Source organism: Panthera uncia (assembly GCF_023721935.1).
Source record: "Panthera uncia isolate 11264 chromosome B3 unlocalized genomic scaffold, Puncia_PCG_1.0 HiC_scaffold_1, whole genome shotgun sequence".
Classification (NCBI taxonomy): domain Eukaryota; kingdom Metazoa; phylum Chordata; class Mammalia; order Carnivora; family Felidae; genus Panthera; species Panthera uncia.
This window is the reverse complement of record NW_026057582.1, coordinates 51,208,543-51,224,945: the sequence shown is the minus strand read 5'-3', so window position 1 is coordinate 51,224,945 and position 16,403 is coordinate 51,208,543. Positions and strand designations below refer to the sequence as shown.

The window sequence follows — 16,403 nt, the reverse complement described above, 5'->3', positions numbered from 1 at the left end:
TCTCTTACTGCAATTTTTACAGTATGTGATGTCAGTGTTTAGATGTATATTTCTACCAATCTGAGGTAAGCAATCATTTAAAAATATTTAATGTTTATTTATGTTTGAGAGAGAGACAGAGCACAAGTGGGGGAGGGGCAGAGAGAGAGGGAGACACAGAATCCGAAGCAGTCTCCAAACTCTGAGCTGTCAGTACAGAGCCCGATGTGGGGCTTGAACTCACGAACCATGAGATCATCATCTGAGTCAAAGCTGGATGCTCAACTGACTGAGCCACCCAGGCACCCCAAGCAATCATTTTTAGATCTTCAAACTGTATATGTTCCTGGCACATGGTAGTAGCTCAAAAAGTATTTATTGAATTGTTCGTTAGGAGAATAAATGATTATTTTGAATGTGCCTAATAAATATTTACTAAATTGATGTCTATGGCAATAACTAATAATTAATTAATATAACTATTCTCTTAACAACTTATTGTATATATATTTGATTTAATAATGTGTTGGTGAGGCAGTTACATAGGAAGCAAAAATATGTTTCAATATATTGAGGAAATCACAGATAGGAAAAAAACACTTGAGTCTATAAAATACACATACTATATATAGTTACTAAAATCAATACAACTACATTATTTTCTCCACTGATATATTTTCATGAAGTATTGTCTCAAGCCATAGTGGCCATTTTTATAGTCATTAAAATTTATATTATATATTTGTAGCTTTCAATCTAAGCCTACCTTTTTATGTCAAAATAAAGAAAAATAGCTTTGTTAAGTTCTCTGGCTTTGGTAATCAAAGTGATAAATTACTAAAATGACATTAGCTAAAAGAGACACATTTTGCTAAAATATATACAATTTCATCAACTAAAATTCAAACAGATTGAGAACAGACTACCCAGCTTCCATTATTATAAGAACCTGTGTTATTTAACTTCAGATAACAAAATATACACATGTGAATTTGTAGAAATGGATTACATTTCCACTAGGCAAATCATTTAGATTCTGAAAGGTAATTATTCAAACATAATACTTGATAGGTATTAATAAGAAAAAGGGTCATTTTCTCTTTATAAAACAGCTTCAAGAACTAAAGAAAAAATACTGTCATTTTGTGATGCTTGTATCACAGAATTTCTGAATGTTCATATTCTAATGTTTGCTTAAGGTCTGCCTTTTAACATTATGCTCATGTGTAGCAATCTATTTACAGAAGTGATTGTTCTTTTCTTACCTGAAACGAAGTAATTGGATATATATTAACATGAGCCTCATTCCACCGTTGTCCTTTATTCCCACTTGAAGACCACAGTGGATTCTCTATGGTTGTCTGCCCTTTCAAACGCAGATAAACATTTAGGACACCTAAAAATAACAATGACATTTTATTTCATATATTTGTTTTTGTTTCACATTTGTTTCTCCTTGACCAAACACTTGTAAACTTTTAAAAATAAAATTTCTCAGGGCACTAGTGTCTCCTCCTTTCCTCCCCTCTCATTTCCAATCTTGCTCGTATGGCATTTGGCAGGCCTCCAAAGACAACTGTGTACTAATCCCTAGAATCTTTGAGTGTTATTTTATATGACCAAAGGGGCTTTGCAGATGTGGTCAAATTAAGGATCTCCAGGTGAGAATTATTCGGGATTATCTTGGTGGATCTTAAATGTAACCCCATGTATCTTTATAAGATGGAGGCAAGAGAGTTGATATAGGAGAGAAGACGGTCATGTGAAAGAAAGAGAGGATGCTATGTGGCTTGTTTTGAAGGTGAAGAAAAAAGCCACAAGCCAAATATAAGCAGCCTTTAGAAGCTACTAAAGGCAAAGCAATATATTCTTCCCTAGAGCCTTCAGAAGGAAGTAGGCCTGCTGACACCTTGATTTTAGCCCTATTTTACTCATTTTGGATTTCTGTCTTCTAGAACTGTAAGATAATACATTTTTGTTATTTTAAGCCACAACACTTATGGTAACTTGTTACAGCATTAATAGGAAACTAATGTTTTTTGTATGTATTGAGTGACTTGACTCTAATTGCCCTATCTTACATTACCAAATAGCATCTCTTTGAGTTTACTTTTTATCCAAGTCTCATTTCCCTTTTAAAAGAATTATTTGAACATGAGAATAACTTTGTCTCATGATTTGATATATCTCTTTCAACAGTTTCACATTCTGAACCTCGTAAAAATAGTAGTGATACTAATGATATTATTACAATATGGTATTGATATATAGTGAACACCTGCTCCAGATAAGGAATTAATCCTCTCACCAGTGCTATAAACTACTATTATTCCCAATTATAGACAAAACTTAGGATGGTTAAGTAATTTGCCCAATTCATACAGTAAGAAAATAGCAGAGGCAATATTTGAACCCATAAAGTCTGATATACTGATCACTAAGCAATCAGTATTTTGATACACTTAAAAAAACAACTTTATTGAGATATAACTTACACGCAATAAAATTCTCTCATTTTTTTTTTAACGTTTATTTATTTTCGAGACAGAGCGAGACAGAGCATGAACGGGGGAGGGTCAGAGAGAGAGGGAGACACAGAATACGAAACAGGCTCCAGGCTCCAAGCTGTCAGCACAGAGCCCGACGCGGGGCTCGAACTCACGGACCGCGAGATCGTGACCTGAGCTGAAGTCGGCCGCTCAACCGACTGAGCCACCCAGGTGCCCCAAAATTCTCTCATTTTAAATGTACAGGTCAATAACCTTTGATTGATATATACTACAGTGTAAGTGCTGCTCAACCAAGATACAGGACACTTCCTCTTCCCAGAAAGCTTCCTTACTTTCTTTCCTCTGCAGTTATCTTCACAGCCCTTGCTCCTATGCCAGGCAATTACTGATATGACTCTCCTGACGAACTGATGGTTTTGGCCTTTTCTAGAATTTGATGTTAATGAAATTATGCACTAATTATTTTTTGTGTCTCTGGCTACTTTTCCACAGTATAGTTTCTGTTATATTCATCTATGTTATTCTATCATTTTTAATTTTAATATTTAGTTCATTTATAGTTACTGTAGTTTTTGGTATGTTTGGAATTAAGACCATTTTATTTATTCTCCACTTGTACTTTGTTTTTATTCTTTTGTGGCTCCTTCTCTTTCTTCTTTTCAGTTGATATATATGATTTTAATTTATTTCTTGTACTGATTTTTAAATCTCTAATTGTGTTTTAGTGGTTGTTCCAGGGCTAACAGGATTCATAACTCTTCATAGTCTAATTATAGGCAGTAGTTTATTCTTCATGCTCACAACTTTACATCATCATACTCTCTTTTCGGGTTTTACTATTATCTCCCTTCTTTCATTTCAAAGCTGATACTTCACGTTCTTTATCTCACTACACACATGCAATAATCTTACCACAGTATAATTCATTGATCTATCCTCTTTCCATTTTTAATATTTTTTACTTTTTCCTAAATTGTAAATCTCACCTTACAGTAAACAGATATATTTTATGTAAATTATAAGAAAATATAGTTTTAAAATTTTCTACTTATTTACCATTTCTGATGGACTTCCTTTCTACCTGTAGATCTGAGTTGCAATCTAGCACCATTTCCCTTTGGCCTGAAGAATATCCATTAGTACTTTTTGTAGTGGTGATCTGCTGGAGACAAAGTTTCTCAGATTTGTTTATATAAAAATCACTTCACTTCATTCATGTTTTTGTGAGATTTAAAATTCTGCCATTTTTTTCCTCAAGCAGTTTAAAGTTGTTCTATTTTTTCTGTATGTCACTGTTTCTAATGTGAAATCAACCATCATTTTATCTTTGTTCCCTTGAATATGTTTTTATTTCTCCCTCTGGCTACTTTTGAGAATTTTTCCTTAGTTTTGATTTGCAGTAGTTTGATTACAATGTACCTAAATATGATTCTCCTTATATTCATCTTGGTGTAGAATTTGCTGAAGGTCTTTTGGTTTTCCCTTTATTTATGCCTCATCTTTTTCCTCTCCTTTTCTACTTTTTCCTCTCCCTCTCCCTCTCTCTCCCTCTTTCCCTCCCTCTCTCTCTCTCTCTCTCTATATATATATATATGCGCTCTCTCTCTCTCTCTCTATATATATATATATAATTGGAGATCTATCTATATAGATACATAGATCTGCCCTCTTTAGTTTTATTTGCCCTTATCTTCCTGCTTCAGCTTTATTTCAATGGATTGATTTTTACTTTTTCATTGACTTTGGACCCCATTTCCTGTTTCTCTGTATGTCTAGTGATTTTCATTGAAAAATGGGCATTGTGGACACAGAGACTTTAGATTTATAATCTTTCTCAGAAGGCAGTTTTATTTCAGTAGACTGTGCTCATTGGTCCATCGTAGTAAGAAGTAGCTGTTCTGAATCCTTCTATTTTCCATTTTAGATACTCAATGTGGCTCCAATTTTCTTGCTCATTGGTATTGGCACCTTGTATTTAGAAAGGCAACCTGTGCCAAAAGGAAGAGCTCTTTCAGGACATATTTCTGTGTGATGTAACTGCATTCTATTTTTGAACATGAATCCACAATAGGGAGGGATTCCAAGGAAATCAAGCCTAAATAAATAATACATTAAACATTAAATATAGTTATAATACTTTTGAATCCATTAGTTGTCATTGGACTAACAAATTGATATGTAGCATAAACCTTTCAAATTATTTGAAGAAACAGTCTGTATGTGCATTAGATAGAAAAGGGGCTCCTCATCTCTTCTATGGCTTGTGTCTGCTATAGCCTATGGCTGTATTAATGGTAACTGATTGGGTTGACCTGTGATGTTCTCTACTGATTTCTTGTCTAACTGTACTGCTTTTTCAGAAAGCAAATTATCAGTTGTCTTTTTTTTTCTTAAATGTGACACCTTAGTTTCTCTACCTAGTAGAAGTCCTATGATACTTTGCATGTAAAGAATGATGGATGTTATCTCTAAGCTATTAAGGCAGTTCAAGTTGTTCTGTTCTTTAAAAGGACCATATTTACATATGTAATATAAATTCAAACTTGAATTATTCCAGTTTATGTTTACTGAATATATACTATGTGAAAAATATTTGTCCCAGGTCTAAAGAAGCCAGGTTTGTTTTATCCCAGATTTGAATTTGCTTTTGAATACATTATTTGAGCTAGAGTCAATTTTGACCAGATTTTATTTTTTTCAATATATGAAGTTTATTGTCAAATTGGTTTCCATACAACACCCAGTGCTCATCCCAAAAGGTGCCCTCCTCAATACCCATCACCCACCCTCCCCTCCCTCCCACCCCCCATCAACCCTCAGTTCTCAGTTTTTAGGAGTCTCTTCCGCTTTGGCTCTCTTCCACTCTAACCTCTTTTTTTTTTTCTTCCCCTCCCCCATGGGTTTCTGTTAAGTTTCTCAGGATCCACATAAGAATGAAACCATATGGTATCTGTCTTTCTCTGTATGGCTTATTTCACTTAGCAGAACACTCTCTAGTTCCATCCATGTTGCTACAAAGGGCCATATTTCATTCTTTCTCATTGCCACGTAGTACTCCATTGTGTATATAAACCACAATTTTTTTATCCATTCATCAGTTGATGGACATTTAGGCTCTTTCCATAATTTGGCTATTGTTGAAAGTGCTGCTATAAACATTGGGTACAAGTGCCCCTATGCATCAGTACTCCTGTATCCCTTGGGTAGATTCCTAGCAGTGCTATTGCTGGGTCATAGGGCAGGTCTATTTTTAATTTTTTGAGGAACCTCCACACTGCTTTCCAGAGTGGCTGCACCAATTTGCATTCCCACCAACAGTGCAAAAGGGTTCCTGTTTCTCCACCTCCTCTCCAGCATCTATAGTCTCCTGATTTGTCCATTTTGGCCACTCTGACTGGCGTGAGGTGATATCTGAGTGTGGTTTTGATTTGTATTTCCCTGATGAGGAGCGACGTTGAGCATCTTTTCATGTGCCTGTTGGCCATCTGGATGTCTTCTTTAGAGAAGTGTCTATTCATGTTTTCTGCCCATTACCAGATTTTATTTTAAAACGCAAGCATTACTTATGAAAAAAGACACCAGAAGAGTAACTGACTGAAATAAATTCTTTAAACTATGTTATAATTTATATGTCTCATTAATTATACTCTGTAATCCAAATCAATGAATCCAAACTATTGATTTGCTGTTCTATTTTACGAGAAAAGCAGTATTAACAAATAACTTTAGAATGTTTTTTCCAGAAAGTTTCCAGTTTGTTTGTTTGTTTTTGTTTGTTTTTTTTATGAAGCCATCAGGGATGACAAGTTCTCTAGTTTCCAGTTTTTTAAGTTTATAAAGAGAATTCAATGACAACAGTTATATAAACTTATGTTCAGGTCATCTAGGTCGATGAAATTAGAACTTGTGAAACAGAATAAAGCAATTCAAGAAAAGTTAGATTCAGCAAAGCTGATTCAGCACATTATTATAGTATTATAGTAAGAAAATTCCAAAGTGAAAATGATGGATTGTATTAATACCCTTTAAAAGTAATTTTAAGTCCTTGGAGGCACTGTGTTTATGCTTGAGTAGGCACCACGTATCAATAGGTATGAATTTAATCATCCCCAAGGATTTCAAATGCTGCATAGTTCCAAGATACAAGTTTGACATTGCTAAGCAAAACTTAACTGTATTTTTCTTCACTTTGGTTTCCTAATTCTTATATTTTGATCACCACCCCTTCTCGATCAGGTGTGAGAGCTCAAGAAAACTGACCTCATGTTACGGACCAGTCAGAAAGGCTAAATGACCTCAAGAGCAGTGACCAATGTTTTAAAGTTATTTATGGCATTATGAAATAGGATGGTTCTTATTTTGATATTTCACATACATTACTGTATAAATATAATTTTCATAAATATTATTTATAATTATTAATACCTAGTTCTTTCATTAAATCATTAACATAATTTTACTTTTAACTATTTACTATAAATACGTATTTTATATATTTTATATAAATAACTGAAATATATGTCCTAAAATGTGCATACATACATCCTACAGATACTTGAAATTACCAAGTTCGTATAAACTAATTTGTAGTTTGGTGTACTCCGAGGCCTAGGGATCACTTGCATATAAATCACATTTTTATTCTAATCAGGAATACAGCCATTAATTTGTGTTTCACATTTCATGGAACATGAAGATGTGCCAAAATCATCTAGCTTCAGGCAAGAGCCATGTATATTGATAGGTAATTGTTGGCATCATTTGTTTTATATACACAGACAAACATGGGAAATTATAAAATCATTATTTTCTGCTTGAATAGAAATGACTGCATGCATCCACTGTTATTATTTTTTCAATATATAATTGCAATTATATCTTAAATAAAAAATGTCAGTTCATTTTCTCCAGTCATTACCATGCCTTCTTGCATCCTGTTGAATCTCTCCATTAGTGTCCAATAAATTTTCCTTAAACATAACCTTCATCATGCTTTCTATTTCTCTGAACTATGTCAGATCCCTTTCTTAGACCCAGTCACTCTTTTTTTTTTTTTTTTTTTAATTTTTTTTTTTTCGTTTTTTATTTATTTTTGGGACAGAGAGAGACAGAGCATGAACTGGGGAGGGGCAGAGAGAGAGGGAGACACAGAATCGGAAACAGGCTCCAGGCTCCGAGCCATCAGCCCAGAGCCCGACGTGGGGCTCGAACTCACGGACCGCGAGATCGTGACCTGGCTGAAGTCGGACGCTTAACCGACTGCGCCACCCAGGCGCCCCAACCCAGTCACTCTTTGACTATACCACAGTCCCTACTGTGCTGTAAGAGCAATATTCTCCATTTTTTCATGTGGCTCCTTCTGTTTCTCACATTCTGTAACCTTTGCTTTCTGCTTAATACTTATTTGGATGGTTTACACTTTGTTCTTGTCCATAGACATTTTATTTTAACTTTGCTGTTCTCAGTGTTCTATCCTTTATTCACCCATTGCACAGGGTTGTAAAGCATTTTAATGAATATTACTTTGGTGAATATGACTTTTATTTTATTCAGTAATTTATTATCTCAAATATGATGACAAATTATTTGATGGATAAAAACCTTTCACCACAATTCTTATTTTCTGTAGAACCCTATATACCACTAGGCACATAGCATATGCAATTAATTCTATTGAACAAAAATGAGTGAATTCAAGACCTAAGGGTAAAAATACTCATCACAATAAACCTATATTTTCAGTTTAAAAAGTTTTTCACTGGGTGAGCAACAAAAGCAAGTCAACCCATTTGCTTACCATCAATTCAACTGATGAGATATTTTGTATTAATTATACTAAGAATTAGATTAGTATATTTTGAAATATCAGGCTCTCTTGATCATAGAATTAATTTTATTTAAAAATCTCAGCTTCTACTTTACATTATCTGAATAATAAATAAATGGGAGGAGAATAAGTTTAGGGGTAGTGGTAGTTCAAAACACAGATTTAAAAGGTAAGTGCACTAGATATTATTTATGGTCTTAGTAGAGGATCTGTGACAGGTGTCTGTAATAACACATTTTAATTATAAGTGGTCATAAATCATGGCTAGGTTCTATTCACCCTCCCCTTAAGAAATACATCTTAATTCAACAAAGCAGTTTCCTCAATGAATGTCCCACCTGCAGCATTATTTTCACACTGATGACATTGGCATTATCAGTATTAAATACATACAAGACTACTGAAAACAGGCTCAAACTGTCTTTCCTATAACATCTAAATCTAAGAAGTAAAATATGAGAGATTTCTTATTTGAGGAAAATATTTGACATATAAGCAAGAATCTCTAGTTTCTTAACTCAATCACAAGAAATATGGTCTTTGACCAAAGTAAGAATAAAAATCAGACTCCTAAAACCACGTAGAACGTTGTCACCATCACCTTTTCTATATGTTGTATAAAAACACTGAAGTCTCCATTTTAAAACTTTTGAATTCCAGCACTGAGAAAGTTTTACTCCACTCTCACTAAAGGATAACCTGAGATAGCTTATTAAGAGAAATTTAATTAGAGGTTAATTCTATTTCTGCACTTTGTTAGTTAATCATAAGGTGACATACGTGGACCATGACACTTCAGCTCAAAACACAAATTGTAATGTATTATGGTCCATTAGTATAGTATATAAACTTCCTATTTGAACAAGTTTTAGATCTTTCTAAAAGTACTAAGTGAAGACATTTTCCATTATATTTTAAGGGTGCTTTTATAAACATAAATTTCTCTTTGAATTAGTTGCTAAGAAATATGTGATATTCCTCTATGCTTTAGCTGCCAGAGCACATTAAGTCAATGATTAACTTCTATTTTTTCCCCCAACCTATTCTATAAAGTCTTAGTGAAATGACCTGTTTCCAACCTACACAAATACTTTTAAGTAATTTGCTTTGTTATTCTTCTAACACACTCAGAAGCTTAAATATCTAGTTTAGATTATTATTTTATAAAATCTATTAAGCATTTTTGTTTCAGAGGAACAAATATATATCAATTATGATTGCTGCTCTCAAGGAGCTTAGAGTCTATCAGAGGTCAAGGTGACAAACATTATGATAGAGATGTATACCAGGTGTTACAGGAACAAAAAGAGAAGGAGGATGGGGAAAAATTTCACATGTCCTTGATTTAGATTTTAAAGGAAGAATATGAGTTACCTAAATGATTTAAGGAAGGGAAAAAGTACTTATTCTATCATGTGATTTAAAAATATTCATTTGCTTAATAAATATTTATGTAGTGGACAAATAAATATTTATATTTGCAGGGCACCATGTGATGGGGAGAGAGATTGTTTCTGCTCCCCCCAAGTATATAGTTCAGTAGAACAAAGATAGAGCCTAGAAAAAGGCTCCAGATAGAAGATAGCTCAATTTGGGGAACTTCCTGTATGGCTGATATAGACCATGCTGCTGCCCTAAGAAGCCAGAGGGGCATATATCCTTAAGGTCCTTATGATACTGGTTTGAGAAAATTATATTTACCCCAGAAACTATAGGCCCAAGAGATAGCAAAGAAATCAGTTATCAGGGGAATTCAGTAATACACACAAGAAGTGATTGGCATTGAAATTGAGCATTATATCCTAAAACATATTCCAAAACACTGAGGACTGATATCCTGGTCTCCAACTGCTTCAACTCTCTATCACTCATTAGTCTGTTTCCATTTGCCTACGATGGTCTACTCTTTGAACATGCAAAAGCTGTATTTATTTTACAGAAAAAAATAGGTATTGTTAGATACTGTTAAAAAGGCAACTTCTAAGTCCACTTGCTGCGCTTGCATCTCGGAATGTATCAAAAGCCACAATTCCCACTTAATTCTTTTCTTCCCACCTCAGTGGAAGTGACATTCTTTCCCCTTGAAGTCTAGTAGGGGAATCATAACTCTCAATTCCCATCTCTTCAAGAAATTTGCTTCCCTCCAACTTTAGTATCTATAAACTTACCTTTCCATTAATGTTTTTCCTCTTAAAAATAAGCACATCAATAACCCCACATTTCTCTACTTTATCACTTCTTCCCCAACCTCAAGATTCATGAAAGAACAGATCCCGATAGGGTTGGAAGAGGGCGGCGTAGGAGGACGCTGGGCTCACAACGCGTCCTGCCGATCACTTAGATTCCACCTACACCTGCCTAAAGAACCCAGAAAACCGCCAGAGGATTAGCAGAAGGGAGTCTCCGGAGTCAAGCGCAGACGAGAGGCCCACGGAAGAGGGTAGGAAGGGCGGCGAGGCGGTGCGCGCTCCACGGACTGGCGGGAGGGAGCCGGGGCGGAGGGGCGGCTCGCCGGCCAAGCGGAGCCCCCGAGTCTGGCTGGCAAAAGCGGAGGGGCCGGACGGACTGTGTTCCGACAGCAAGCGCGACTTAGCGTCTGGGAGGTCATAAGTTAACAGCTCTGCTCGGAAAGCGGGAAGGCTGGAGGACAAAGGGAGGGAGAGCTGCTGAGCCCCCGGACGGCAGAGCTCAGCTTGGCGGGGAACAAAGGCGCCAGCGCCATCTCCCCCGCCCATCCCCCAGCCAAAATCCCAAAGGGAACCAGTTCCTGCCAGGGAACTTGCTCGCTCTGCGCAAACACCCAACTCTGTGCTTCTGCGGAGCCAAACCTCCGGCAGCGGATCTGACTCCCTCCCACTGCCACAGGGCCCCTCCTGAAGTGGATCACCTAAGGAGAAGTGAGCTAAGCCTGCCCCTCCTGCCCCCGTGCACCTTGCAAACCCACCCCAGCTAATACACCACATCCCCAGCACCACAAGCCTGGCAGTGTGCAAGTAGCCCAGACGGGCCACGCCACCCCACAGTGAATCCTGCCCCTAGGAGAGGGGAAGAGAAGGCACACACCAGTCTGACTGTGGCCCCAGCAGTGGGCTGGGGGCAGACATCGGGTCGGACTGCGGCCCCGCCCACCAACTCCAGTTATACACCACAGCACAGGGGAAGTGCACTGCAGGTCCTCACCACGCAAGGGACTCTCCAAAATGACCAAACGGAAGAATTCCCCTCAGAAGAATCTCCAGGAAATAACAACAGCCAATGGACTGATCAAAAAGGATTTAAATAATATAACAGAAAGTGAATTTAGAATAATAGTCATAAAATTAATCGCTGGGCTTGAAAACAGTATACAGGACAACAGAGAATCTCTTGCTACAGAGATCAAGGGACTAAGGAACAGTCATGAGGAGCTGAAAAACGCTTTAAACGAAATGCAAAACGAAATGGAAACGACGACGGCTCGGCTTGAAGAGGCAGGGGAGAGAATAGGTGAACTAGAAGATAAAGTTATGGAAAAAGAGGAAGCTGAGAGAAAGAGAGATAAAAAAATCCAGGAGTATGAGGGGAAAATTAGAGAACTAAGTGATACACTAAAAGAAATAATATACGCATAATTGGTATCCCAGAGGAGCGAGAGAGAGGGAAAGGTACTGAAGGGGTACTTGAAGAAATAATAGCTGAGAACTTCCCTGAACTGGGGAAGGAAAAAGGCATTGAAATCCAAGAGGCACAGAGAACTCCCTTCAGACGTAACTTGAATCGATCTTCTGCATGACATATCATAGTGAAACTGGCAAAATACAAGGATAAAGAGAAAATTCTGAAAGCAGCAAGGGATAAATGTGCCCTCACATATAAAGGGAGACCTATAAGACTCGTGACTGATCTCTCTTTTGAAACTTGGCAGGCCAGAAAGGATTGGCACGAGATCTTCAGTGTGCTAAACAGGAAAAATATGCAGCCGAGAATCCTTTATCCAGCAAGTCTGTCATTTATAATAGAAGGAGAGATAAAGGTCTTCCCAAACAAACAAAAACTGAAGGAATTTGTCACCACTAAACAAGCCCTACAAGAGATCCTAAGGGGGAATCCTGTGAGACAAAGTACCAGAGACATCACTACAAGCATAAAACATACAGACATCACAATGACTCTAAACCCGTATCTTTCTATAATAACACTGAATGTAAATGGATTAAATGAGCCAAACAAAAGACATAGGCTATCAGAATGGATAAAAAAACAAGACCCATCTATTTGCTGTCTACAAGAGACTCATTTTAGATCTGAGGACACCTTTAGATTGAGAGTGAGGGGATGGAGAACTATCTATCATGCTACTGGAAGCCAAAAGAAAGCTGGAGTAGCCATACTTATATCAGACAAACTAGACTTTAAATTAAAGGCTGTAACAAGAGACGAAGAAGGGCATTATATAATAATTACAGGGTCTATCCATCAGGAAGAGCTAACAATTATAAATGTCTATGCGCCGAATACCGGAGCCCCCAAATATATAAAACAATTACTCATAAACATAAGCAACCTTATTGATAAGAATGTGGTCATTGCGGGGGACTTTAACACCCCACTTACAGAAATGGATAGACCATCTAGACACACAGTCAATAAAGAAACAAGGGCCCTGAATGATACATTGGATCAGATGGACTTGACAGATATATTTAGAACTCTGCATCCCAAAGCAACAGAATATACTTTCTTCTCGAGTGCACATGGAACATTCTCCAAGATAGATCATATACTGGGTCACAAAACAGCCCTTCATAAGTTTACAAGAATTGAAATTATACCATGCATACTTTCAGACCACAATGCTATGAAGCTTGAAATCAACCACAGGAAAAAGTCTGGAAAACCTCCAAAAGCATGGAGGTTAAAGAACACCCTACTAACGAATGAGTGGGTCAACCAGGCAATTAGAGAAGAAATTAAAAAATATATGGAAACAAACGAAAATGAAAATACAACAATCCAAACGCTTTGGGACGCAGCGAAGGCAGTCCTGAGAGGAAAATACATCGCAATCCAGGCCTATCTCAAGAAACAAGAAAAATCCCAAATACAAAATCTAACAGCACACCTAAAGGAAATAGAAGCAGAATAGCAAAGGCAGCCTAAAGCCAGCAGAAGAAGAGAAATAATAAAGATCAGAGCAGAAATAAACAATATAGAATCTAAAAAAACTGTAGAGCAGATCAACGAAACCAAGAGTTGTTTTTTTGAAAAAATAAACAAAATTGACAAACCTCGAGCCAGGCTTCTCAAAAAGAAAAGGGAGATGACCCAAAAAGATCAAATCATGAATGAAAATGGAATTATTACAACCAATCCCTCAGAGATACAAACAATTATCAGGGAATACTATGAAAAATTATATGCCAACAAATTGGACAACCTGGAAGAAATGGACAAATTCCTAAACACCCACACTCTTCCAAAACTCAATCAGGAGGAAATAGAAAGCTTGAACAGACCCATAACCAGCGAAGAAATTGAATCGGTTATCAAAAATCTCCCAACAAATAAGAGTCCAGGACCAGATGGCTTCCCAGGGGAGTTCTACCAGACGTTTAAAGCAGAGATAATACCTATCCTTCTCAAGCTATTCCAAGAAATAGAAAGGGAAGAAAAACTTCCAGACTCATTCTATGAAGCCAGTATTACTTTGATTCCTAAACCAGACAGAGACCCAGTAAAAAAAGAGAACTACAGGCCAATATCCTGATGAATATGGATGCAAAAATTCTCAATAAGATACTAGCAAATCGAATTCAACAGCTTATAAAAAGAATTATTCACCATGATCAAGTGGGATTCATTCCTGGGATGCAGGGCTGGTTCAATATTCGCAAATCAATCAACGTGATACATCACATTAATAAAAAAAAAAAGAGAAGAACCATATGATCCTGTCAATCGATGCAGAAAAGGCCTTTGACAAAATCCAGCACCCTTTCTTAATAAAAACCCTCGAGAAAGTCGGGATAGAAGGAACATACTTAAACATCATAAAGGCCATTTATGAAAAGCCCACAGCTAACATCATCCTCAACGGGGAAAAACTGAGAGCTTTTTCCCTGAGATCAGGAACACGACAGGGATGCCCACTCTCACCGCTGTTGTTTAACATAGTGTTGGAAGTTCTAGCATCAGCAATCAGACAACAAAAGGAAATCAAAGGCATCCAAATTGGCAAAGATGAAGTCAAGCTTTCGCTTTTTGCAGATGACATGATATTATACATGGAAAATCCGATAGACTCCACCAAAAGTCTGCTAGAACTGATACATGAATTCAGCAAAGGTGCAGGATACAAAATCAATGTACAGAAATCAGTTGCATTCTTATACACTAACAATAAAGCAACAGAAAGACAAATAAACTGATCCCATTCACAATTGCACCAAGAAGCATAAAATACCTAGGAATAAATCTAAACAAAGATGTAAAAGATCTGTATGCTGAAAACTATAGAAAGCTTATGCAGGTAATTGAAGAAGATATAAAGAAATGGAAAGCCATTCCCTGCTCATGGATTGGAAGAATAAATATTGTCAAAATGTCAATACTACCCAAAGCTATCTACACATTCAATGCAATCCCGATCAAAATTGCACCAGCATTCTTCTCAAAACTAGAACAAGCAATTCTAAATTCATATGGAACCACAAAAGGCCCCGAATAGCCAAAGTAATTTTGAAGAAGAAGACCAAAGCAGGAGGCATCACAATCCCAGACTTTAGCCTCTACTACAAAGCTGTAATCATCAAGACAGCATGGTATTGGCACAAAAACAGACACATAGACCAATGGAATAGAATAGAAACCCAGAACTAGACCCACAAATGTATGGCCAACTCATCTTTGACAAAGCAGGAAAGAACATCCAATGGAAAAAAGACAGTCTCTTTAACAAATGGTGCTGGGAGAACTGGACAGCAACATGCAGAAGGTTGAAACCAGACCACTTTCTCACACCATTCACAAAAAGAAACTCAAAATGGATAAAGGACCTGAATGTGAGACAGGAAGCCATCAAAACCCTAGAGGAGAAAGCAGGAAAAGACCTCTCTGACCTCAGCCGTAGCAATCTCTTACTTGACACATCCCCAAAGGCAAGGGAATTAAAAGCAAAAATGAATTACTGGGACCTTATGAAGATAAAAAGCTTCTGCACAGCAAAGGAAACAACCAACAAAACTAAAAGGCAACCAACGGAATGGGAAAAGATATTTGCAAATGACATATCGGACAAAGGGCTAGTATCCAAAATCTATAAAGAGCTCACCAAACTCCACACCCGAAAAACAAATAACCCAGTGAAGAAATGGGCAGAAAACATGAATAGACACTTCTCTAAAGAAGACATGCGGATGGCCAACAGACACATGAAAAGATGTTCAACATCGCTCCTTATTAGGGAAATACAAATCAAAACCACACTCAGATATCACCTCACACCAGTCAGAGTGGCCAAAATGGACAAATAAGGAGACTATAGATGCTGGAGAGGATGTGGAGAAACGGGAACCCTCTTGCACTGTTGGTGGGAATGCAAAGTGGTGGAGCCGCTCTGGAAAGCAGTGTGGAGGTTCCTCAAAAAATTAAAAATAGACCTACCCTATGACCCAGCAATAGCACTGCTAGGAATTTACCCAAGGGATACAGGAGTACTGATGCACAGGGGCACTTGTACCCCAATGTTTATAGCAGCACTCTCAACAATAGCTAAATTATGGAAAGAGCCTAAATGTCCATCAACTGATGAATGGATAAAAAAATTGTGGTTTATATACACAATGGAGTACTACGTGGCAATGAGAAAGAATGAAATATGGCCCTTTGTAGCAACGTGGATGGAACTGGAGAGTGTGATGCTAAGTGAAATAAGCCATACAGAGAAAGACAGATACCATATGGTTTCACTCTTATGTGGATCCTGAGAAACTTAACAGAAACCCATGGGGGAGGGGAAGGAAAAAAAAAAAAAAAGGTTAGAGTGGGAGAGAGCCAAAGCATAAGAGACTGTTAAAAACTGAGAACAAACTGAGGGTTGATGGGGGGTG

General features: G+C 37.2%; 1 protein-coding gene across 1 annotated transcript in view; it reads right to left on the bottom strand.

The window, feature by feature from the left end:
• The window catches only part of LOC125910313 (MAM domain-containing glycosylphosphatidylinositol anchor protein 2), a 331,066-nt gene that overhangs the window by 13,071 nt on the left and 301,592 nt on the right, over window positions 1-16,403 (bottom strand). Inside the window, exon 13 of the mRNA XM_049614096.1 lies at window positions 1,245-1,375. Within this exon, the coding sequence (XP_049470053.1) occupies window positions 1,245-1,375 (131 nt within the window). The remainder of the gene's footprint in view (window positions 1-1,244; window positions 1,376-16,403) is intronic.